This window comes from Gobio gobio (genome assembly GCF_949357685.1).
Source record: "Gobio gobio genome assembly, chromosome: 13".
Taxonomy (NCBI): Eukaryota; Metazoa; Chordata; class Actinopteri; order Cypriniformes; family Gobionidae; genus Gobio; species Gobio gobio.
In genome coordinates, this window is record NC_137106.1 from 11,872,470 (window position 1) to 11,899,681 (window position 27,212).

Sequence of the window (27,212 nt, forward strand, 5' to 3'; positions counted from 1 at the left end):
AAAATCAGCGCGTTAGAATGATTTCTGAAGGATCACGTGACACTGACGACTGGTGTAATGATGCTGAAAATTCCTATTAAAATAGAACATTTTAGTTATTTCAAATTGTAATGTCACAATATGATTGGTGAGCATAATAGACTTTGTTCAAAAACCCCAAAGTTTTGAATGCTATTGTATGACACAACTGAACTTTCAACCATTTTGATTACAGAAGATTGTCGATAATTATCCACAAAAATGAGGCATTGATAAAGTGACATAATGTAGAGAGTTTTGTTAAGTTAGGTCAAGCCTACTGTCGTTATGCTGAGAGTGCTTAATGCTGAACTCTATTGAGAACAGGTTTAAAGGCTGTGAATGCCTTCTGCTGAGGCAGGCCATCTCACTGGCCTCTCTTTGCAGGGCCGCTTCCCTTTGTGTCACCCTACAATGGCGACACGAGAGCACAACTGTCCCCCAATACTCATTGTTCATCAGCCAATGGGAGCAGTCCAAAGAGAAGACTGTAGCATTTTGTGTATGTATGTGTATGTATGCAGGTGTGTTTGTGTGTATGTGTTTGTGCGCGTAAAAGGAGTGTGTTCACACGTTGTTGTTTTTTCTTCTAACCCTGGTTTCTACTCCCTGATCACATGAAAGGTGTGTCATTTAGCAGGAGAGCCAATCAGACGTCAGCTGTTTGAATTTATGCCAGGGATTTTGGGCTTGCAAGACTTAAGTTGTGGTGGCAAAAGCCAGTGTTTTCAATCCCTAAAAAAACACTGTCCTAGTGAGACAAGATGCCCTATACGCCGTCTGGTTTCTTTTGCGACCGGTTAATCCGGGAGAGAGAGAGAAAGGATGGTGAAGGTTCCCTGAGCAAACCCCTCCGTTTCAGCGGCCAGGACTACAACGTCCTCAAGCAGGAGTATCTCCAGAAAAAGACCCTTTTTGAGGATGAAACCTTCCCTGCCACTGTGGACTCCCTTGGCTACAAAGAGCTGGGCCACAAGTCTAACAAAGTCAAGAACATCGTCTGGAAGCGTCCCAAGGTAGGAGGCAGAGGGCCTGTGTGGGTTCAAGTGGACTGGGACTAACATTGTGGGTGGGATGGATGGAACAACGCAACTTATTGGACTTGCTTAAAAATAGATTTATTTTCTCATACATACACATATTCATGGGAAATTATAATGCTCAGATGACAAAACTGGACAAGAACTGCCTCTGATGGAGTAAGAAACTAAAAGATATGGAACTGGGGCTAGTTGTCACTGTTCTTCATCTTTATAGCTATTGAGAAATAAGATGCCCCAACAGCAAGGGTGCTTTCACACTATATGGGGTCAGCTGTCACAGAAATGTATTAAATTCATGAAATGGACAAATTAACAAACATTTCAACTCATTGTTATACCAAGTATTCCCAAACATTTTTGTCAGCTGAACCTAAAATATTTTCTTTAAGAACACTCTAAAATTATTAGTTAATAATTTAAGTTATTTAACAACTCATGATGTTGGTTAATGGTCATATGAGGTAAACAAAAACAATATTTCATCTTTTTTTTCATTTTGATTATTGTTTTTTCTTCTACTTCATTTTTATGATTGAATTATTAGCTTTTCATCAACTCATGAGCCCCCATGTACAAATACTCATGGCATGATAATACTACGTTTTAATTTAAAAAATGAAATGCATAACTGTGAGAGAGTTTAAAATGAGAAACAGTCACACTGGTATATAAAGTCACAATTACAAAAAATAGTCACATTGTGAGATATAACGTCGAAATTACAAGAACTAGTAACATTGTGAGATATGTCGCAATAAGTTGCAATTGCAGAGAAATATTCACACTGAGATATAGCCACAGTTGTGAAAACTAAAGTCACATTGTGAGATATAAAGTCATAGTGTGAGATAAAGTCGCGATTGTGAGAAATAGGCACATTGTAATATAACAAATTAAGAAATGTTAATTTGTGAGATATAAAATCCCAATTGTGAAAACTAAAGTCACATTGTGAGAAATTAAGCCGCAATTACTTGAAATAGTCAATACAAAAATAAAGTTAATTTGTTAGATATAAAGTCACAGTTGAGAAAACTAAAGTCATGTTGTGAGATATTAAGTTGCAATTGTGAGAAATAGTCACATTGTGAGATATAAAGTCGAAAAATTACTTGAAATAGTCACTTGTAATTGTTATTTTGTGAGATATAAAATCCCAATAAAGTTAATTAAAAACTGTTAAAATATAAAATCACAATTGTGATAAAGTCAAAATATTAGATATAAAGCCACAATTATGAGAAATAAAGTCACACTGAGATATAAAGTCACATTGTGAGATAAAGTCAGTTGTGAGAAATAGTCACACTGTAAGATGTAAAGTCGCAATTGTAAAGATATTAGATATAAAGCAAGTGTTTTTTGTTAGTTTCAGCCCGACACAGTTATCATTTTCACATCCTGCGCCACGTTGTTTAAAAAGCAAATGCATTTGCGCCCATTTGGCCCATTTGGCCCATTTGGCCCAAAGGGTGTGTTAGTAATCTGCGCCTATAGGTGGGTGCACAACGTGCATACACTCTGCTTATTACACACACAGGGACACATTTAGCAGTATGTTTAAATATTAAAAATAAAAGGATCCCTCTCTGGAGTAGCGTTCAGTCTTTCCGCTTGCAAATTCTACCATGTAAATAGCGAATCCGCCATGGTACAAGCGCAACTGGCTTTTAAAGGGAATGGGAGATGAGACTCTGATTGGTTTATTGCACGTTACGCTTAAAACACACCCATGACTCATTAAGAGAATAGGTACAACTCTTTTACACCATGCGCCTGGCGCGCTGACCATTTTTCCCATAGTCAAAATAGCAAAAGTAGATTCGGACCATGTGCTCAGATAGTTAAAATAGGGCCTTTAGTTAACGTTGTGAAAACTAAAGTCACATTGTGATATATAAAGATGAAGTTGCAAGATACAGTCACAATGTGATATGTAAACATTATAAAAAATTACGTGAAATAGTCGCATTGTAATATAAAAAGCCACAAATGGGAGAAATAAAGTAAATTTGGGAGATCGCCAAGAAGCAAGGTTAAAATGTGAGATATAAATCTACAATTATGAGAAATGAAGTCACATAGTAAGATACAATATAATGTTGCAAAAGCAAGAAATACAGTCACATTGTGAGATATAAAGTCACAAATAAAATGTATAAAGTTGCAACTGTGAAAATGAAGTCACAAAAAATGTGCAAAAATATGATCACAATTACACAAGTAATTAATTTCACAAAAGAAAGACACTGTTACCTCATTATTATTATTATTATCACTCTGAGGTGGACACAGGCTTCCATAGTTCTAGCTTAAAACATTGTGACAGCTTTCCTGTGTGACAACTTGTCTCTCCATCCATCTATTCATCCATTCACCCAAAACATCAGAGATTGATCATATCAGTCTTTGCATCTCTCAAACTACTGTATGTTTAAAATCAGACACTTTGATGGTTTTTGTTCTGCAGGAGATATGTGAAAACCCAGAGTTCATTGTCGGAGGCGCTAGCAGGACAGATATCTGCCAGGGAGACCTGGGTAAGATTAACACATGAACACAGTACTTTTACAGACTATTTACCCTGATCTTCGGAGAGTGTGTTTAGGGACGAATCACAGTTTTATGGCAACGAGTCCCTCTCTCTGGCCCCCATATACAGGCCTACAGTGCAGCAGAGACCCCTCCATTTTGTGTTTACTCTGTTGGAAGGGAATCCAACTAGCAGCGCTTCCTATTGTTGTGACCCCATGTGGGTAATAAAAGAGCCCAAAGACACAAAGGTTGCTAATACATAGAGTAGATTACCAACCTGGCATGTTCCCCTGGACAATCTAAAAATGCTGAGTTCAGCAGTGTAGGCCCATTTTACTGCAAACAAGTCTACTGTATATGTACAGTATATCAAATATGTGAAAAAGTCTTTTTGTTTATTTTAGGAGACTGCTGGTTGCTTGCTGCCATTGCATGTCTGACTCTAAATGACAAGCTGCTGTATCGTGTTATACCTCAAGAGCAGAGCTTCTCTGAAGGCTATGCTGGAATTTTCCATTTCCAGGTCGGTGTAATTTGGGCAAAATAGCTTTTGAATTCATATCTTCATTACGCCTGGTGTTTCATGTCTGTTTTCCTTCTCAGTTCTGGCGTTATGGTGACTGGGTGGATGTTGTTGTTGATGACCGCATTCCCACCTTCAACAACCAGCTGGTGTTCACCAAGTCAGCTGAAAGGAATGAATTCTGGAGTGCTCTTCTGGAAAAAGCTTATGCTAAGTAAGTATAAAGTGCTTGACTTGCATAATATGTTTGGGAATTGATCAGTCCTAGTCCTAGAGCATCTTTTTATTGATGTGAGGGGTGGGCGATATACCAGTAGACACGATTAACTGGTAGAAATTTGTCAACTGGTAGAGATTTTGGACTATCGCGGTCACGTTGGTATGTGTTTTTAAGCATTGCGCTTTAAAAAACAGATTATTTCAAACCATTTAAGCGCAATAAGCAGCGAAAGAGAACTCATTTCAGTATATGCGTGTATCCAATGAAACTATACAGTAACTGAAGTACAGCCGGAATTCATGATAGCATTTGTGCACCTGCTCTCTCAGTGTAATTTTTTTGTATTCCTGTTCAGGCTTCATGGTTCCTATGAGGCTCTTAAGGGTGGAAACACTGCAGAGGGAATGGAGGACTTCACCGGTGGAGTGACTGAATTCTATGAGATGAAGGAGGCGCCTAAAGAGCTGTATAAGATCATGAAGAAAGCTCTGGCGAGAGGATCCCTCATGGGCTGCTCCATTGATGTGAGTCAAGCAGAAGGAAGACCTACAATTTCATTTTCTGCTGTTTATTTTAAAGAGGACTTGTTATGCTTTTTGACATTTTCAACCTTCTTTAGTGGGACCCACTTTATATTAGGTGGCCTTAACTACTATGTACTAACATTTTAATTAATAATTTGATACAATGCACTTATTGTGTACATACATGTTTTTACATTGTACTTACATTTTAAAAAATACCTGCATGTAATCACATCTGTAATTAATTTATGTAGTTACATTTGTAATTACACAGTTGTCTCTTCCCTTATACCTAACCCTACCCTTAAACTTACCCATACCACCACACCTGTCCCTAGCCCTACCCGTATCCCACCTCAATATCAGCAAAAGTGTTTTGCAATACAATTTGAACACAGTAAGTACATTGTACTTATTTTTTGATGTAAGTACATAGTACTTAAGGCCACCTAATATAAAGTGGGGCCCTTTAGGGTGTAATGTTACTGTTTGGGCATGCAAAGTTACAAAACACAAAGTCACTCCAAATGGAGTTATTCTCTATATCAGTAAGCATTGTTTCTGAACTCACTGAAACACATTACAATATCCCTCATTTAAATATTTCCCGCCCAAGGCTTGCCCCCAAAAAAGGGGTGGTTGAGTACTAGTATGTTGAAACCAAGCAGCAACCTTCCCCAGTTTCTCTTGAAGCCAATACTGAAGTGAATTAAACTGCAATTCATTGACTGGCTCCAGAAGGGAGCAGAATCTCATTGAGCCCCATGTTAAAATGCCCAACTTTACAGCAGAATAAAACATGTTTACAGCCTGGTACAAATTGTGGTCTCTACAGCTAATTTTGCTCTTCATGACAACTGTGAGGGGGGTGAATTTTTGTATAACTAATTCGTTTACATTATATAAAGTCTTAGAGTTCTGTATAATTAAGGGCGTGGCCACTTTGAGTGACAGGTGGATAGCCATTTGTCTGCTGTCTGTTAGTCATCACGTCACCTCAGCTCCACACATGTCCCGCCTCTTTACCCATTTTCAGTTATCCGGGAGTGACGCGCGGTGACACGCATAGACTGTAAAAAATATGGACGTAGTGTCCGTGACGTCACCCATAGGATTCTGAAGAGCAGTTTTGAAGCGTAAAGTAGGGACGAGCTGGCCGTTGCCATCTTGTCAGCGCGCCATCGCACATCACTCCCGGATAATAGAAAATGGGCAAAGAGGTCGTGACATTTCCGAATCACGCCGGAAGTAGTTGACTAATCACAACACACTGGTCCAGCCAACCAATCAGAGCACACTGTGCATTTCAGAAGGAGGGTCTTCATAGAGACAGTAACTAAACAGAGCGTTACTGACGGACTGGGAAGAGAGGAGCTGCAACAATGTCAAATATAATGTGAAAATAATGTGTTTTTAGAACATTCAAGCAGTAAAACCTATTCAAGTAAATCCCAAAAACAAAATCAAGACTTTGTAAAAGGGCACAATATTGCCTTTTTAAAACACTCTTGGTAGTAAATATTTTTTTATAAAAACAATGATAACTTTTGGTCCAAATTCTAGTGTCCTACCATAAAGCAATTAAATTTTTACCCACAGTCCCTGGTTCCAGCCCGCTTTGAAACTCGTACCACAACAGGTCTGGTGAAGGGTCATGCCTATTCTGTTACCGCTGTAGAGGAGGTAAACATTCTTTTGTTTTGTACTTTTATGATTTTTTTCTTGTATAATAGTCCTGTTTCTAACTTAACTCTGATAGCCTCTGATGATATTTGTGATATTTTGTGTCTGCAGTGTAAACAGTCCCTGCAGAAGGAGTCTAAAGTGCGTCTGGTGCGTCTGCGTAACCCCTGGGGTCAGATAGAATGGAACGGACCTTGGAGTGATAAGTGAGGATCGGCTTATTCCTGAATTTAGACTGGTTTAACCCTATAAAGCCTTTGATATCATATTTGATATACACATTTCTAAGGCCTCTAACATGATGAAAACAGTGCTGAATAACTAGTTGTACACAATCTACTGCATGATTTCTGTCACCTGATTGATATTTTTTATTTTATAGCAATTAAAAGGCCTTTTAGTATTGTTCTGAAAACGTCCACCTTCAGGTCATGATACACGTTTGTTTTTGCTGTGAAATATATAAAGTAAATATGATACATCAGACTTTTATGGAACGTTTATATGTACATCGCTCAATCATTCTTGTATTGCATTGCATTATATGTTTTGCCCCCACAGTAAAAACTACAGAGCTTTGATCATAAAACTAAGCATTTAAATATAATCTAACTAAGACATATTATTGGGAGATATAGGGCCCAATTGATCGTTCTGAGAGCATGGTCTGAAGCGCACTAACGTCGGAAAAAATGGTCCAAATGGTCCGCATGGTCCAAAAGGGTTGTTCCTTGTCTCTTATTGAGTCATGGGTGTGTTTTGGGCGTAACATGCAATAAACCAATCAGAGCCTCATCTCCCATTCACTTTAAAAGCCAGTTGCACTTGCGAGCAGAAAAACTGAACGCTTCTCCAGACGGGAATTCTTTCATTTTTAATATTTAAAAATGTTTGTGTGCTGCTGTGCGTCCCTGTGTGTGTAATAAGCAGAGTGTACGTGCGTTTTGCACCCGACTATAGGCGCATATTACTGAGGCGCTCTTTAAATAACAAAAAAAAATACTGTGGTTTTTGTTGGTCAATGGCACAGTAGTTTTCAGTTGCCTCAAAACAGCAACGTGTCAACAATGTTCCTGAACACACCTCGTTTTCAGCCGTCACGCCTGCCGTCACATTGCACCGGGTGTATGATAGGGCCCATAGAGTTAGGGTTAGGGTTATATATATATATATATATATATATATATATATATATATATATATATATATATATATATATATATATATATATATATATATATATATATATATATATATATAGTGTGTCTGTGTGTGTGTGCATTTAATGTAAGTAGTCAGCTATACTTTATAAAGATCTCAGTTTTATCTCATTTATAAGCTATCGGAATTTGATCTGACTTTTAACCCATATAATTATCAGCAACTGCACCCAATTGCATATTTTCGCCCTTTTTTGGCCTCTGAATCAAACTGAAGTGGGGTTTCTTCCTCTTCGAGTGTGAGCTCCTTATTCTCACTTTATCATGCTATACGAGCCATAAAAGCCTAATGTATCAAATATGATACTTAAAAAGCTATTTTTAAAGGTTTTCTTTTTAAAAAATTGTCTAAAGGTTCAATGAACTGTTCCATTGGAAAGATTTGATTTTCCAGGTGTTAAACATTGATATTACTATACAATTATTACAACTGTTTCTTTTTTCTGCAGTTCAAAAGAGTGGGAAACCATCTCTAAAGCCGAAAAAGAGAAACTCCAGCATCAGAATGCTGAAGATGGAGAATTCTGGTGAGTTAAAAAAACAAAAAAAAAACAAGCAAACATATTCTTATAATGAATTTTGAGAACTATAAAGACAGTGCTGTAGATGATAGAGTCCAGATAGAGACCAGAAGCGGCTCCAAAGTTCATGCCCATGACAAAACCTAGACCATGAAAATAAGTCCATATCCTTATTCACAAAGATAATTATTCACATTCATTGTCGTTTACCCATAGGATGTCATTTGAGGATTTTAAGAAAAATTACACTAAAATAGAGATTTGCAACCTGACCCCTGATGCTCTGGAGGCTGATAAGCTGCACAAATGGACGGTGTCTGTTAATGAGGGGCGCTGGATTAGAGGCTGCTCTGCTGGAGGATGCAGGAACTATCCAGGTGGGTGTGATTTTAATAAACTGAAAGAAAAATCAGGGTCTCCATGGGTCCTTAATCAAGTTTCAGGTCATAAAAAGTCAAATTAAATATCTTAAAGGTCTTAAATTTTGGGAATGATCACGATATGACTTAATGTGATAATTAAATTTCAAAAAGCTATGATTTAATTAAATACATGTAAACGCTGCATGTTTCAACGTCTACAGGCTCGCGCTTTCAGAGCAGTTTGCAATCACCGAATAGCCCACATTGAGTGCTTTCACCTACTGTTGATGAATTATGATCATGTTTACTTTATGGTGTTTATATCATACCTTTTGGCGAGGACATTTTGATGGCCTTTTCTCCGTATAATGAAATGCATGTTAATAATTTTATAAAAGTTGTTTTTATCAAAATTTGTCTAATTTGAACTGTATTGATTTTATTTGTGCAGGTCTCTAAAAAGTTCTTATAAAGCTTTAGATTTAAAAAAAAAAATTGGTCACACTTCCAATTCTCACTATTAACTATTACTGTTCCCTCAATAAACTCCTAATCACTGCTTATTAATAGTTTGTAAGGTAGTTGTTACGTTTAGGTATTGGGTAGGGTTAAGGGATGTAGAATATGGTCATGCAGAATGAGGCATTAATATGCAGTGGTGTAAAGTATTTGAGTAAATGTAATAAGTTACTGTACTTAAGTATCTTTTTGGCTATATCACCCTGTAGCCCAAGACTGGTTTCCCACTGAAGCTAAGCAGGGCTGAGCCTGGTCAGTACCTGGATGGGAGACCTCCTGGGAAAACCAGGTTTCTGCTGGTAGAGGTGTTAGTGAGGCCAGCAGGGGGCGCTCACCCTGTGGTCTGTGTGGGTCCTAACGCCCCTGTATAGTGATGGGGACACTATACTGTCAATAAACACCGTCCTTCGGATGAGACGTTAAACCGAGGTCCTGACTCTCTGTGGTCATTAAAAATCCCAGGATGTCCTTCAGAAAAAGAGTAGGGGTGTAACCCCGGCATCCTGGCCAAATTTGCCCATTGGCCCCTGTCCATCATGGCCTCCTAATCATTCCCATATACAGATTGGCTTCATCACTCTGTCTCCTCTCCACCAATTAGCTGGTGTGTGGTGGGCGTTTTGGCGCAATATGGCTGCCGTCGCACCATCCAGGTGGATGCTGCACATTGGTGGTGGTTGAGGAGATTCCCTCCTTCAATGTAAAGCGATTTGAGTACCCAGAATAGCGCTATATAAATTTAAAGGTCCCATGGCATGAAATTTTCATTTTATGAGGTTTTTCAACATTAATATGAGTTCCCCTAGCCTGAATATTGTCCCCAAGTGGATAGAAATGTTGATCGGTGTAAACCCGAGTTCTGGCTGTCTCTCTCTGCCTTTGAGAAAATGACAGGCCAGACGAGCCAATCCTGAAGTCTCCTGGTTTGACGTTCAAGCAGGAGCGGTTTCCTCCCTTTCCTCCGCCCAGAGAATCTGGCACGCCCATGCAAACGCTCGAGAGATCATTCCTTGTGAACGAGTGAATGCTGGCAGTTTCTCAGTGTTTGGATGTACAAATGAAAACAGAAGTCTTTTTTCAGTTCCTTCTGATCTGTGATCAGTAATTTCTGATGTGTAGCTAATTATTTATTATTCGTGCACACAATGCGGCTTCTCTCTCTCCAGACAGAACGGTGTTTTCGTGTTTTCTATCTTGTGAGTCAGTGTTTTTGTACGTCCTCGTCGCGTCTATCGGTTCTAAAATGTGCATACAGTCATGAGTTTCTGCTCAACATCGGCCTCACACACGCCGAAGCTCGGGCGGCACTGGCCGTTGGCCTTCAACATCCCCGACCCCCAGTAAGTTACTGCATCTGGCCCACAGCGGAGGCACCAAACGTGGCGTGAGATTAAGCAGAAGGGGGGTAAGCGTGAACATATTCGGGCTAGCCAGCCTAGCCCCACAATAAACTGGATTACATTCGATTACTGCTGTTGTGTCTTTGTTTGCGCTGTGTACTCAACGCGCGTCACTGACGCTTTTATTTTATTTTAAAAATAATGCTGTTATCAACACTTACTTTTAACTCGTTCATCTCGACAGCTGTAATGGTACTTTGCATGTGTTACAAAGTTGGTAATAATGATGAAGACGGACTCGGCGTGACTGGGACTCGTTTTTATTCAGAACTCTCAAATACAAACACAATAAACTCGCGCTGACTGACAGCGCTCTCATAACTCAGTAGTTACTATAAATAACTTTGTTAGCAATCGCTGATCTCCGTCTCTAGTACGTTAGTGATGTCCGGTTGGCGAACGACCTTTCTTTTGAACCAGTTCTTTTTAGTGAACCGAATCAGTTCACCAAATCGGACTGAATCGTTCTAAACGGTTCGCGTCTCCAGTCAGCGCTGATCCATAATTTACTAAAGTTACTAACTTTCTGACATGAGTGACAGTCCCTCCGACTAGAAATAGACTAATAACCTGAAGTATATGCTGTAACTACAACAGTTCACTGAACTGAGACTGACAGAACTGATGTGAAGTGAACTCGGGTCCATCCGTCTCTCTGGCAGCAGCTCGTGCCTGCTCGTGCCTCGTAGACCAAGTTAAACCACGCCCCCTCCGCTCATTTAAAATGCAAAGATGTCAGCCAATCACAACAGTGGGCGTTTTTACTGAAGTCTCACAGCAGACACGCCTCTTAAAGCAGGGCATTCAGCCACAGGGCAAACAGCAGTATTGAAAAAATGCCTTTTATTTCTAAATTATGACATTTTATGATGTAAAAGTCATACTAACAATATAAGTACACCTCAGGAAACATTATAAAATAATTGAAAAATGCCATGCCATGGGACCTTTAACTAATTATTACTTTGTAGTTGTACTGAGTATCAAAGATATAAGCAACTTTTACTCTCTACTCGACTACATTTTTGAACAAGTAACTGTTTTTACTCCAATACATTTATGATGAGTAATGCAATTACACATTACATTTAGCATGGCACCTAACTTTTTCTGCAGTATCGATATCGCCATCTAAGGACATTGAAGGTACTATAACCGGTGCGTTTTGCCTTTACTCATCCAAACATGTCAACAAGGCTACTTTACATGAATGCGAGTGCATTGGCAGGTGGTTGATGAATCGTGATGAAGTGTTTGATTTATGAGATGAGGTCTTTGACTTTTTTATTTTACTTAACATTATTTTATTTATCCGCTATATTGGCAAGACTTTTTTTGAAAGATATTGGTTTACTTATGGCCTTTTTGTGCACTTGAGTTTGTAGATGTTTATGAGGCTGTTGTGTTGACCTTGATTTATTGCAATATTGAGGTGTTCAGTTTTATTTACATTTGAGAAAATAAACATGATTTCTCATCTTACAAATCAATTGTTTCTTATTTTCACTGGTATGTGTCTCAGGTGTCGAGGACTAGTGCATCGTTGAGCCTATATTTAGTACTTAAGTAATGTTAAAATCAGATACTTTAAGACTTTTACTCAAGTTGTATTGGAATTGGTGACTTGCAACTTGTAATGGGGTCATTTTCGCTGTAAGGAATCTGTACTTTTACTGAAATATAGTTTTCAGGTACTCTTTACACCTCTGTTAATATGTGCTTTATAAGTACAAATAAACAGTCAATATCATAGTAATACTAGTTAATAGTGAGAATTGGACACAAAACTAAAGTGTTACTAAAAATGTATTTACATTTTGATTATGATATTAATTTTTCATTTAATTTGTATAGTAGCTTTCAAAATATAAAAAACTCTGCAAAAAACAAATGGATTTGTGTGGTCTCCTATAGACACATTCTGGACAAATCCGCAATACCGCCTGCGTCTCCTGGATGAAGATGATGACCCGGAGGATGATGAAGTAGCTTGCACTTTTGTTGTTTCTCTAATGCAGAAGAACAGACGTAGAGAACGCAAGTTGGGTGCAAATCTCTTCACTATTGGATTTTCCATCTATGAGGTATCAATGCTTATATTTAACCTTCAGAGAGATAATCATGTACAACCTCACTCAAATTATACAAAAGCATGCAAATTGTGATTAAGATCAGGTTGGTGGTGCATCCAACACTCTTTTAACTCTTTCTATTTGCCCGTAGGTGCCAAAGGAGGTATGAAAATGTGAAGATCCAATGTTTGGACCCAAGGATTGTGTATATCATGCTGTTTATAGAACTTGCTCTTTTTAGAACTAGTGTTGTTTTATAGATAGAATATAAACTCCTTTGTTGCTGCTGTTGTGTTTCTCTGACAGATGCACGGAAACAAGCAGCACATGCAGAAGGAGTTCTTCATGTCGAACTCCTCTAAGGCCCGTTCCAGGGCGTACATTAACCTGCGAGAGGTGACCCAGCGTTTCCGTCTGAGTCCAGGGGAGTATGTCATCGTCCCCTCCACCTACGAGCCCCACCAGGAAGGCGAGTTCATCCTCCGCGTCTTCTCTGAAAAGAGAAACACCTCTGAGTGAGTGAGCGCAGAAGGGATGAGAGGGCTGGTGTTTTTTTTTTATTTTACAATGATGTCTGAGTACATTTTTCCTCACAAAGCAAAACAAATATTTTCTTAATCAGTATTTTTGTCTTGATTTCCAGAAAATATATTAAAACATCCGGATAAATGTAGCCACTGTCAAATAAATTCAATTACATAAATAATATATATATTTTTTAATAATACATTTAAATAAAAGAACATTTATATTAAAATATATATTATCTGAATACAATTTTTTTATAATTTTTTTCTCTTAAGTGAGTTTTTCAAATTTGTTTGGAGAAATAAAAATGCTGGTTAAGGATCTGTTCACACAGAATGCGTTTTTGCAGCTTTATCATTGTTTTTTTTTATGTAAACGTGGTAGACGGACGATTTTTACCATTTGTGCTGCCGTCTTTTATAGCATAACACGCATGACACATAGTAGAAATTCAAGAACAAAAACTCATTTGGTGTGAATGGCCCCTAAGAAAATTACTTTTGTATTATGAGGAAAAATTTACGGAGCTCTGCACATGACATGAAGGGGGGAAAATAGATAAGGTATTTCCACCCATGACTTAATTCGTTCCTAGTTAATTATCTTGTTTTTTGTTTTTTGTTTTGTTTTTTAAGATTTATTTTTGCCGATTTTTGCCTTATGATAGGATAGTATAGAGTGGACAGGAAGTGAGGTGGGAGAAAAAGAGGGGGATGGGATCAGGAAAAACTCAGGTCGCACAAAGCACAACGGGGCTATATGTCGATGTGCTGCCCACGAGGCTATCGGCGCAAACCATGCCCTTGTTTTAATTTAGTTAAAGGCACATTATGTAACTTTTGGCAGTTAAAAAACAAAACTGCAAACATTTTGCAGAAGAACATTGTTTTGGGTGTACTTCGGCTCTGCGTTACTGTGCGGATGAATATGGTTCTTTCTCATTAAAAACAAGAGAGAATGATTATCCTACTACTGCTCATGAAACATTCACTATAAAGCTTAAGAGATATAACCAGTGTAGATGGAAAGGATCTCAAGCTGACTTGCGGAAGACGTTACATACGTTACTGTAGCTTTACATATTAATAGACACGGAACTTCCTTGAAGATAAATTCCAGCACAGCGCTACAACAACCATAATGAAACGACCTTCACAATAGATAATGCTTTACAATCAACTCTGAGTGCGTTTACATGCACGTTCTTAAGCCGATTATGCTTAATAAGCCGACAACGAACATGGTCATGTAAACGCGGTAACCCGTTTTCTTTTATCGGAGTACGGCTTAGGCATAAACCGGTCGGAACAGGTAGTTTTTTGCCTCTTATCACGATTTTGCACATGTAAACGCATTAACCTGTTTTCTGTCGGCTTATTGAAGTGCGCATGTGTGATAGGTGACAGAAACGCATACTTAGAGCAGATTTAAACACATCTAGATAGAGTGAGCTTTTTGCAAGAAAGAAAGAAGGAAATATATCACAAACACAGACTCTTTTAATCTCTCGTGCAGTAGAAGTGGTTCAGTCAAAACGCTGCATCTGTAACTGCATGAGAGAGTATATATGAGCCGTAAGTTTCCCGCTGACGCATTGTAAGCTTTATTTAACATCACAATTGACATAACATATGGAATACTCGGAGTCAGAAACGGAAATGATTATTTTTTGACGTCACTACACGGTTTACTTGCGTTGTCAGCTTACTTTTGTGCATGTAAACGTGCTCTCTGTTAAATCTGCTAAATATGGCAATTTATCGGTTCAATGAAATACCTTACTCACCTGGTATAGTAATAAAAACGCCATCTCCACGTCGCTTTCAAATCCCTCAGTTCTCGCCATCTCCGAAAAGCCAAGCCAATGTTGATTCTTGTTTTATTACGAGCTCTGTCGCATTCTTTTCCCCAGCAGACTCTTCTCTCTTTTGTGTTTTTTTTTAAACGGGTGATTTGCTGGAGGCTTGAGATCAGTGGCGTAGGCAGAATTTTATTTTTGTTCGGGCCTGGGAAAAAGTAAGCAGGCACTGTCACACTTGTCACTGTCAATATAAACCAAAACTGTAGCTACTACCTGTCCACATACAAAACATGAGCAGCGGTTACAACAAACTTAGACATTTTATTTCCACTTTTTATATTTCTAATATTTTCTTCATTTTTTATTGAAAATAAAAGCCTTTCCGATCTGATAAACACATTTCATGAACTCACAGGCACGAGCCGCGCGACATACATGAGACCATAGATATGTATACATAGGTGCCCCATTAGCGACTTTCTATGGGCCGCTATACATTAGCCCTCCGCCATTTTTGAACGGTCAAAGCGTGAACGCGCTTTGTGAATATTCAAATGTTTGCCTGTGCGTCTGCAACCGTAGTTATACACAAGCATGTATGAAATGAATATCTATACATCAATAGACTGAATAGATTGCAATGAATTTCGTTTATCATTAATGGTAGATAATTCTGCATATTCTAAAAAATATTGGTTAAAGATCTTTACATTTTCTTAATATCATTAATATTGACCATCAGTGAACCCTACAGACACATTGCTCAGCTTTTAATGAACGCAGTGAACTCATTATAAACAAGTTCATTGGAAAGAAATCATAAACCATCAACCAGTCAGCCATCAAAGTAAATAAATTATAAAAATAGTAATAAATTAGCTAGTAATGTGTTTAATAAACATCAATATAGCCTATTTATTCAACACATGTTTTAAGTAATCATCATAGGTATTATCAGAAAGATTAAATTCTCAAAAATCATCCTAAAAAAACGTCATAAAATTATCAACATCACAATTTTAAACCATTTTTAAGAACATAGAAAATTATGAATTATGAGTCAAAATGATAAATTATTATACATTTATTTAAAATATGAAAACACAAACCAACACATTGTCACCTGTGAAAGATGATCCAATTTTTTCGGGAATTTAAATCGCGCTGGGCTTTACAGAGGCTGTTGTTTTTTATGCGAGTGATGATTGACAGCATCTGAAGTGTTGAAATGGTGGCGCGTCGACGTGCCTGGAGAGGTCGAATGGGGCATCTACGTATACATATCTATGCATGAGACAGCCTGACACCTAATTGCCTAACACAGCTGTCAATCAAACTCATCAAGCATTATGCAAAAACCATAGAATGTAAAAAAAAAAAACCACACATTTGATTTATTTTAGTATTTGAGATGTTAAATAATTTTGTAATTATGTAAAAATTATTTAATCAACTGTTATTTAATAAATATTATTATATTTGTATAATAAACTGGGGGGGCCTAGTCATCATAGTGCCCATCAGGCCCGCCCGCTGGCTACGCCCCTGCTTGAAATTTAGCTGCTCACTTCATCCTTTTTTGCTCGTGACAACTAACCTATGCCACTCCCACACCGTACATGTGTCAAAGTAGCCGGAGCAACTTTTCTCTATTTACGGATATGACGAGGCACGCACGGGTGAGTGACATATGTACACAGTTTCCCACGAAAACCATCCCGGCAAGTCTAAAACATAAACTTAGGCTAATCATAGTGAATAAAAACATGTTTTGGAAGAAAGATTGATGATCTGTATTGAAAAAAGTTACATAGTGTACCTTTCAATTATGGCAATGATTTATTTAGTTAACAAATTTTGGGAATTAATTCATACTACGTTATCTATGTTTTTCTGCATGTCATGTGTGGGGCTCCTTAAAAAATGAACTCTGTAACACTGATCTGACATCCTAACTTTTCTGGTGTTTGCCTTTTGTAGTTGTTTGTAAGTACTGTAAGTTACGTTCAATTGTGTGTCATAGGCGAAGAACTTCTGAAACATCTGGCTTGAAAGCAGCTGTTACAGAAGTTAATACTCATGTCAGTGGGTGCAAAAGGGCGCTTTAAATCCTCACCAAAATATATTTTATGTACAAAAACTATGGTATTGTAGTAATATGGTCATGGTTATATTATCGCAAGAATACCAAGGTAATTTCATAGTAGTTCACTTTACTGAAGGGATGGGAAACAATTGGGGAAAAGGGGTGGAGAAAACCACAAGGACAAAAATTTTAATGACAATTTGATTTGTAGAACTGGAAGAAATCGGCCCCAGTTCGAGGCTGTAATGGAATCTTTTTTAGGACAAGCAACAGCACAATTTGGGACCCTCCGGTAAACATTTCCTTTCAGTTCTGACCCAATCTTGACGCACAATTAAACTTCAGCTACAAGGAAGACATGGATACACAAAGGACTGCTGAAGGTCTCCAAGGAATACTGATGATGCTGCAGGTTCAAGCCCTGATGACAAGGATTCACAGTATTTCAATAAGGATCATGTCAAAAATGATTTCCATTTTCTGTGGTCTACATGTAAATTAATCACTGGCCCTGTGATAATCACTGTAACTTTTCGCCTTTTTTAAACATGCATAAAATTAACTTTAACATTTATAATTAATAATAGTTTAAGGCAATCATACTTTAAAGATTATTTTTAGATGAAGTCCTAATCAGTTATCACAGATAAACATTCACATATGTTTACACTCACCTAAAGGATTATTAGGAACACCTGTTCAATTTCTCATTAATGCAATTATTTAATCAACCAATCACATGGCAGTTGCTTCAATGCATTTAGGGGTGTGGTCCTGGTCAAGACAATCTCCTGAACTCCAAACTGAATGTCAGAATGGGAAAGAAAGGTGATTTAAGCAATTTTGAGTGTGGCATGGTTGTTGGTGCCAGACGGGCCGGTCTGAGTATTTCACAATCTGCTCAGTTACTGGGATTTTCACGCACAACCTTTTCTAGGGTTTACAAAGAATGGTGTGAAAAGGGAAAAACATCCAGTGTGCGGCAGTCCTGTGGGCGAAAATGCCTTGTTGATGCTAGAGGTCAGAGGAGAATGGGCCGACTGATTCAAGCTGATAGAAGAGCAACTTTGACTGAAATAACCACTCGTTACAACCGAGGTATGCAGCAAAGCATTTGTGAAACCTTGAGGCGGATGGGCTACAACAGCAGAAGACCCCACCGGGTACCACTCATCTCCACTACAAATAGGAAAAAGAGGCTACAATTTGCACGAGCTCACCAAAATTGGACAGTTGAAGACTGGAAAAATGTTGCCTGGTCTGATGAGTCTCGATTTCTGTTGAGACATTCTGATGGTAGAGTCAGAATTTGGCGTAAACAGAATGAGAACATGGATCCATCATGCCTTGTTACCACTGTGCAGGCTGGTGGTGGTGGTGTAATGGTGTGGGGGATGTTTTCTTGGCACACTTTAGGCCCCTTAGTGCCAATTGGGCATCGTTTAAATGCCACGGCCTACCTGAGCATTGTTTCTGACCATGTCCATCCCTTTATGACCACCATGTACCCATCCTCTGATGGCTACTTCCAGCAGGATAATGCACCATGTCACAAAGCTCGAATCATTTCAAATTGGTTTCTTGAACATGACAATGAGTTCACTGTACAAAAATGGCCCCCACAGTCACCAGATCTCAACCCAATAGAGCATCTTTGGGATGTGGTGGCACGGGAGCTTCATGCCCTGGATGTGCATCCCACAAATCTCCATCAACTGCAAGATGCTATCCTATCAATATGGGCCAACATTTCTAAAGAATGCTTTCAGCACCTTGTTGAATCAATGCCACGTAGAATTAAGGCAGTTCTGAAGGCGAAAGGGGTTCAAACACAGTATTAGTATGGTGTTCCTAATAATCCTTTAGGTGAGTGTATATGGCTGATGTATCCACTATCCAGAAAAAAGTGCTTGTTTAGCTATATTTATCAAAAGTGGCTAAAAAGACAGGAAAGACATACTAAAGAATTAGCTCAGATTTAAAGAAAACCTACATGGAAAAAAACAAAGGCTCCCCGAAAGCTCTTTGATGTCCTGTGCTGTTTACTATGGTGACCAGTGTTTGTTGGTTTCTTTTTAGGGAGATAGAGAACAGGATTGAAGCCGATCATCCAGTGGTAAGTACTTGATCATCTTAAAGTGTTTTGAAATCAGTTCAGCTAAGACGTTCCCTTATTCCAAATAGTACCAAACCGCTAATCATAAGTACTGAATAAGTACTTGGCTGCAAGAATTGAAGACAGGTATACAACTTATCATGAAAAATTGATAAAATCCCATAGACTGAAATAGAAGGAGAGACTTGGCATCTAGAGAGAAGACATTCTTAAGAATGAAATTCTTAACTGATATTTTCTAATTTTCTCAATCACAAATAAAAAAAACTTTTCCCTCTTATAAATCATTGTAAGAGACATCTTAAAGTTAGGATAACCTACAAATTATCTAAAATCCCCAAAAAGTGCTTATAATTAACAGAACGATATCATCCGTTGGTGTGGATGCTAATATAGTTCTGTTATGACAACTCTCAGGAGATTGGAATGTATAGAGATTGTTAATGTATTTGGTCTCTGCTTTCAGCAACACTACCAGTATTTGTTTGAATTTTGAATGCTGAGCCGCAGCTCATTGGCCGCTGATGCAACAACAACCAATCAGCTGTGCTATATGTAGATAATGACGTGATCGCTACAAAATGAGTCTTATCTTTATAGTTATCGTTCTTGGTGTGAACGGGCCTTTAGAGGCATAGAATCCTTTTTTTATCATCTTCTCACGCAATGAAAATGAGAATAAATTCATTTCTGACATATGTAATTTACAACTACCATGTCTGATCAGCCGGCTCCAGCTTCAACTGGGGAAGAGAGCGAGGAGGACCAGCAGTTCCTGTCCATTTTCCAGCAGATCGCGGGGGACGTGAGTACTGGGGAGCCACTGAGCGCTGGGGGGAGTGTGAGTATGGTGGTGGGGTGGGACCGGTAATTGGCCATGCCAGTGGTAACAATGGTAACAACAGTATCATAGCCGTTTTACTTTGCCGTAATAAACACCACTGGCTTTCTGTTTATTCTTGTATCTTGCAGCAAATGGAGATCTCAGCCAGTGAACTCAAAGATGTCTTGAACAAGGTGGTGTCTAAATGTACGTATCTTTGTATGGTTGTTTCTGGGTTATGGTTGTCTGTATACGGTCTTCAAGAAACAATCTGCTATTACAGACAAGGACATACACATTGAGGGCTTCAGTCGGGAGAGCTGTAGAAGCATGATCGCCCTCATGGATGTATCCTTTGTATCAAGATTGCGTGGCTGTTTTGAAGCTCAAATATTATGTTAGCATAATGTTGTTTAGGAATTTATATTCTTTAATTGACGTCGATTTAGGCATAATAACAAGTTTCGGTGTTAGAATTACATTAGATTTAAGTAGAGGTGATAGTGTAGAATATTTCAACCAAATTTTCTTAATCCTTATCACACAGATGGATGGAACAAGAAGACTTAACCTACAAGAGTTTAGACACTTGTGGAACAAAATCAAACAGTGGCAGGTTTGTCCTCATTTTTTCCCCATATACACACTCACCAGCCACTTTATTATGTACACCTGTTCAACTGCTTGTTGACGCAAATATCAGCAGCAACTCAATGCATTTAGGGATGTAGACATGGTCAAGACGATCTGCTGAAGTTCAAACTGAGCATCAGAATGGGGAAGAAAGATGGTTTAAGTGACTCTAGTCTATGAGTTAAAGAGAATGGTCTGAAAAAGAGAAAATATTCAGCGAGCGGCAGTTCTATGGGTGAAAATGCCAGAGGTCAGAGAAGAATGGCCAGCTGATAGAAAGGCAACAGTAACTCAAATAAGCACTCTTCACTACCAAGGTTTGCAGAAGAGCATCTCTGAACACACAACAAGTCAAAGCTTGAAGCAGACGAGCTACAGCAGCAGAAGACACACCATTCAAAATATGGTCTAAACAACAAGAAAGCATGGATCCGTCTTGCCTTGTATCAGTGGTTCAGGCTTCTGGTGGTGTGATGGTGTGGGGAATATTTTCTTGCCACACTTTGGACCCCTTAGTACCAATTGAGCATTATTTAAATGCCAGTGAGTTCACTAAACTCAAATGTTCTCCACAGTGTCCATCCAATAGAGCATCTTTGGTACGTGATAGAACGGGAGATTTGCTTCATGGATGTGCAGCCGACAAATCTGCAGCAACTGCGTGATGCTCTCATGTCAATATGGACCGAAAATCTTTTAGGAATGTTTCCAGGACCTCAATGAATCTGTGCCATGAAGAATTAAGGCAGTTCTGAAGGCAAAAGAGGGTCCAAACTGATACTAGCAATTCCTAATAAAGTGGCCGGTGAGTGTATAAAAACAATTGCTATACACATTGACTTTCTGAATTTTGTCTGCAGGGAATCTTTAAGCGCTATGACTTTGATCATACTGGCTCTATCAGCAGCTATGAGATGAGAAATGCCATCAATGATGCAGGTTAGAAGGTTTTCATGCATTTCTACTGCAAGTGGATCCGTTCTCATGTTGAAGAACATTGACTAGACTAACACTAATGGACTTGTCGATGTACAGTCATGTGTCTTGTTTGTCACTCAGGTTTCCGTCTGAATAACCAGCTGTATGACATCGTCACCATGCGCTATGCCAATGATAACATGGACGTCGACTTTGACAGTTTTGTCAGCTGTCTTGTGCGACTGGAGGGGATGTTCAGTAAGTTGTTGAACTAACTGCAAACACGCATCTTTTTCACTGGCAAATAGTACAACAAATAATAGTCTTTATCGGGAAGTGGTGCCATTTAAGCAGGTCAATTTTTATTTGTTAAACATTATCTTGCATAAATTGCATCTATAATATAGTAAGTTTGTAATTATATACAGTTTCATTGTACCTCGAAACAACAAAAACATTTCTCTTTATACTCAAAATGTCTTGGGACTGAAATTCAGAACAGAATGACAAATTTCATTGCAACATTTCTTGCAGTCAATATTCTTGTGGGTTGTGCCAAGAACTATATTTCTTTTCTGTAAAAAATTGCTGACTGATAACTAAATATTTCCCCTCATAACAGAGTTGCACAATTGAGCTTGATAAGGCCAATTTAAGTGTAAACAGTGAAAAAATAATAAAGGTCTCTATTAAATATGATGTCAGAAAGACACTGCTTTTTATAGAGCCACACATATCAATACAGTGGCCACAAATTAAGAATTTTCTCCCACGACTTCATTTGTGGCCACATTTTATTAATCAGTTCTCTCGTTTTAGTTCAGTAGTCACCATGCTGTACTAATGTATTCCCTTGTTTTAATTTAGTTAAATTGCGACCATGATTTACCTAAAACGAGGGAATTTGATTAGTGATTAGCATTTTTCAGAGTGTTTCAAATGAGCTAAACACTGAACGTTATTAAAATACGATGACTAATTTGAATATCCTGTCAAAACGAGGGAATTTGATTAGTGTTATGCAGTCATGATTGAACTAAAACAATGGAACCAATCTCAGCATAACAGGGTTGAACAGAATGTGCAAAGACAAAGAAAAATTTCAGATTTTTTCTGAAAATGTTTCAAATTAAACTACTTTAAACACTAAAAGTTATCAAAATACAATGACGAAGTTTAATATCCTGTCAAAGCGAGGGAATGGATTAGTGTTATGCAGTCAGGATTGAACTAAAACAATGGAACGAATCTCAGCATAACAGGGTTGAACAAAATGTGCAAAGACAAAGAAAAATTTCAGAATTTTTCTGAAAATGTTTCAAATTAAACTACTTTAAACACTAAAAGTTATCAAAATACAATGACGAAGTTTAATATCCTGTCAAAGCGAGGGAATGGATTAGTGTTATGCAGTCAGGATTGAACTAAAACAATGGAACAAATCTCACCATTAACAGGGTTGAACAATGTGCGAGGACAAAGAGAATTTCCACACTTTTCAGAAAGTGTTTCAAATTAAACTTTTAATGCTAAAAGTGATCAAAATACGATGACTAAGCTGAATATCCTGTCAAAACAAGGGAATGGATTAGTACAGTGCAGTCATGATTGAACTAAAACAATGGAACCAATCTCACCATTAACAGGGTTGAACAATGTGCGAGGACAAAGAGAATTTCCACACTTTTCAGAAAGTGTTTCAAATTAAACTTCTTTTAATGCTAAAAGTGATCAAAATACGATGACTAAGCTGAATATCCTGTCAAAACAAGGGAATGGATTAGTACAGTGCAGTCATGATTGAACTAAAACAATGGAACCAATCTCAGCATAACAGGGTTCAAAATTCCGCATTTTTCAAAAAAAAAATTCAAATTAAACCTCTTTAAACACTGAAAGTTATCAAAATAAGACAAACAAGTAATACAAAATCTCAGTATAACAGGGTTGAACAGAATAGGCGAGGACAAAGAAATCTTTTTTTTTTTGTGCATTTTTCAGAAATTGTTTCAAATTAAACTTTAAACACTAATGTGCGTTGACACTGGACGTGAATGACACGAATAAATTGCGCTATTCGCGCGAAGTTGGACGCTTGAACATTTTGAGTTTACTCGCTTCATTCGCGCGTGACATTCACTTCACAACAGACGCAAATTTGCATCATGGGAGGGGCTTCTGCCAGGCGGTTTGTCTTGTTGAGAAATGGCTGACATGGGCTGTGTTTACACGTCTTTTATGTTAAAATACTACTGTTAATCTGTGACAAAACGTAGTTTTAAGAGTTTTCAGGCGATAATGTAGTTGTTTAAAGCTCAAATCTGTGGTTTATTTATAAAAAGAGTGCCTATTTGAACATTTTATCTGGCGTTTTCGGAGTTGTGAGATCCAGGCGATCGCCGGCGCTCCACGCTCGTTAATCCCGGCGAGAGCAGCCTTTCCTCGGCTAGTCCTTCAGACATTTGCCGCTGGCTCTGATGTCTCTGTGGTGTCTCAAGCTATAATTCGTCTTGTGTATATGTAACGGACGATCTTTGGTCTCATGGATCTATAATTTGTTCCCTGGCAAATCGTTTAGGCTGAGGGCAAAGTGAAGTTTCATTACTTTTTTATTTTTAGGCTATAACTTTACGTTACCGTTGTAGCCGACTAGCACTGACTTTGAATGTTTGACTGAAATGTTTGCTTTATTTCATGTATAGCTTATTATACCTTTTACTTATACTTTTGTATTATTGATCATACATAAACTTGCATTTAACAAAAAGAGACTGGGTTGTGTTTCATGTCATTTAATGTTATCACAGTGATAATCATATGCACACTTGTCTGAACCAGATATTAATATATGATTAATATAAACCAGATTTTCTCCTCATTGTTGTCACTACTAGAGCAAGCTCCTGATTGGTTAACGCGGTGCGAATATCCGCCAAAGTTCAGATTTTTCAACTCGGGCGATTCGCGCGAATCACGCGTCAAACACACAATTCGCGTTGTGTCATCCGCGTGAATCGCACCGTTGAATGTCTATTCGCGTCTTTGCATTGACTTAACATGTAAATCACTCACGCGAATCGCGTCATATTTTAAGTAATCTGAACTCATCTAATCTGTTTCATTGTTTTGTGTTTTATGAACTTAAATTTAACTGAAACTGGCCTGGAATTTCCATTTCCCAGCATGCTTTGCCATGACACTCAAAGGGAAGAGTAAATAGAAGAGTAAATGCTAAAATGAAGAATTAAAAATGAAGAGTTGTATAATATTATTGATTGTGTATAAGATTAATGGGAGATTTATTAGAGTTTAATGTTTAGCTATACTATTTTAGAAGAGTTTCTGCTATGTTGGGGTTTTTTTTTTTTTTTGGGGGGGGGGGGGGTAACATCATTTAACCATCTTCAATTGCTATACTATGGCTGTCAAAGCATCATGTTACCAATTAGCAAGTTAGCATTTACTGAATTAGCTATCTAAGTTTCCCGTACTAAAAATATTTATGTTGTATAACATGATAATGTTAAGCTCACTCAAATATTTCAAGTTAAAAGCAATTAAAATGCATGAGTAAAAAAAAATCTGTCAGTTCTGCTTACTTAATTTTTTGATGTAACCGATTGCCTCAGATTTGTTGAGTTTTTCCCACTTATTCAGGTTTACAATGTATGCTAATAATCATGCGACATACATGTGTACTGTCTGAAGTGAACCTGTTTTCTTTGTAGGAGCATTCCAGGCCTTTGACCAATGTGGAGATGGCACCATCAGGCTTAATGTACTGGAGGTGAGTGGACAGCATACAGTGATCATAAGATATAATTGACTGTCCAAGTCCTTAGTTTCAAATGTGGAAAGCCTTCCTTTTAAAGCTGTAGGTTCGCTGATGTTAAACCGCTATTTCAATTTCTCCAGTGGCTCCAGCTAACCATGTATGCCTAGACCAGCTACGGATCCAGGCGAGCCCGGACTCGGCAAGGACCAGAACTACCAGCTCTTACCTCAACACTCAATGTGCCAGACTACTGTTACCTCTTTCTCTGTACCTCAGCCCACATTGAACACCAGCTCGAGAAACTTTACACGATTACTCCTCTTCTATATTTCAATTTTTAAAAGTGATGGTATGATGGGTGAAACGAGTAATAGTGTTATAGGCCGATGTCACAATTTTTCTTTAGTCAGATTGCGGAGGAAGCGTTTTTTAGGGGCGTTGTGCACAAGCGACTTTTGAGGCACGTCATTGTGTCATTTTTAGCATGGTTTCTGGTTTTCTGTCGTAATTCGTTCCTCAGAGTCATCATGCTTTTCACATGAACATCCAGTTTGTCTACAAACAATATTTCTCTTTTACCTCAACCAGCCTCAAAAGATGCTAATATCTCATGACGCTGAGATTCCTCTTTGCCATATGCAGATGGACCTAATATATAACTTATCTAACATTACATAAAACTATAATACTAGATTCAGTCAATTCGGATATATAATTCTTGACTACGAACGATGAGGAAGAACTACTTCAAATCCAATCTGACCATTCACACTGAAACCGATTTCACACCACATATGGATGTGTTTCGGATCAGGTTTGTAAACATTGCATTTCATGGGAGTTCAGACTACTGATATGCAAACAAATCAGATTTTTGTCTGATGAAAGTCTCATCTTGATGGTTGTGTTAGCATTACTTTTTTCTCTTCTTTTATATTATTCTTGCTCTGTGGCATCAGCTTCTCAGACACATGGGAACTCTTTTCATCATCGTACCACTCTCTTTGATTCAGCTTTCTTAAAGAATGTCTTCCCATATTTACCCAGGTGAACTCTCGCATACATCCCAGCTTCACATTTTGTTCCCATTTGTTAATAAACAAAACAAAGCAGGGCCATGTAGATGGTCCTTGTTGTTTCAAATCCTGGTTGTTTACGGAGATAGTTTTGTAAGTTAAACTAATAGGAAATGCATGAAGAACCAGGTGAGGAAAAATAATCAAAAACCACAGGAGGAGAATCATCAGGGAACATCTCAGAACTCATGACGGACGGCAGCATTCACAGTCTTTTTCATTACTGTGGGCAAAGACATGGGTCGAGCCTAGGCTTTTTTGTTTTTGTGCTTGACCCCCATTTAACCTTTTGTTCAAATGAGTGTACTGACTTCACCCGTTTAACAAAATAAATAATTGTGTAGTTCTTGGTTGAAGTGCTTTCCCAGGATTTTTTTAAAGCCTAATTATTTTAACATAAGCATAAGTGCCAATAACAAAATAAAATGGGGAATTTTTTTTTTTTTCAACAAATGGTCAGTTAAAGCTAAGCTGTTTATTTCACCATTTATTTTATATCTGGTTAGCTATTTTTTTCAGCCCCTTTACAAAATTTGGTATGTGATAATTTGTGATATTACACTCTAGAAATGAACATTAAACAAACATATTCCATGAATTCAAGAAAATATTAGTTTGATCATTTTTTATGCAGCAACACTGGTAACATTGCATGGTTGAGCTTGATGAATAAAGTCACCAGTAAAATATGTAAAAAATTATGTTTAAAACTATTTTTATGCCATTTTCATTTAGTTTATCAAATAGTTCTATAATAAGAAGCATTCATTACTTTAAAGGTGCAGTGTGTAATATTTATGAGGATCTATTGACAGA

General features: G+C 37.9%; 1 protein-coding gene across 1 annotated transcript; it reads left to right on the forward strand.

Moving 5' to 3' along the window:
• Positions 1-782: 782 nt before the first annotated feature.
• On the forward strand, positions 783-26,849 carry capn3a (calpain 3a, (p94); the record flags this gene model as incomplete). Its single annotated transcript, XM_079832838.1, has 21 exons — positions 783-1,034; positions 3,532-3,601; positions 4,001-4,119; positions 4,200-4,333; positions 4,695-4,863; positions 6,463-6,546; positions 6,658-6,752; positions 8,216-8,293; positions 8,504-8,664; positions 12,483-12,652; positions 12,792-12,803; positions 12,947-13,155; positions 19,135-19,171; positions 19,899-19,976; positions 20,144-20,201; positions 20,278-20,342; positions 20,542-20,610; positions 21,488-21,566; positions 21,687-21,803; positions 25,274-25,332; positions 25,461-26,849. The coding sequence occupies 21 exons, from the start codon at positions 783-785 to the stop codon at positions 25,485-25,487; spliced, it is 2,142 nt and encodes a 713-aa protein (XP_079688964.1). The 3' UTR covers positions 25,488-26,849.
• Between the last annotated feature and the right edge of the window lie 363 nt (positions 26,850-27,212).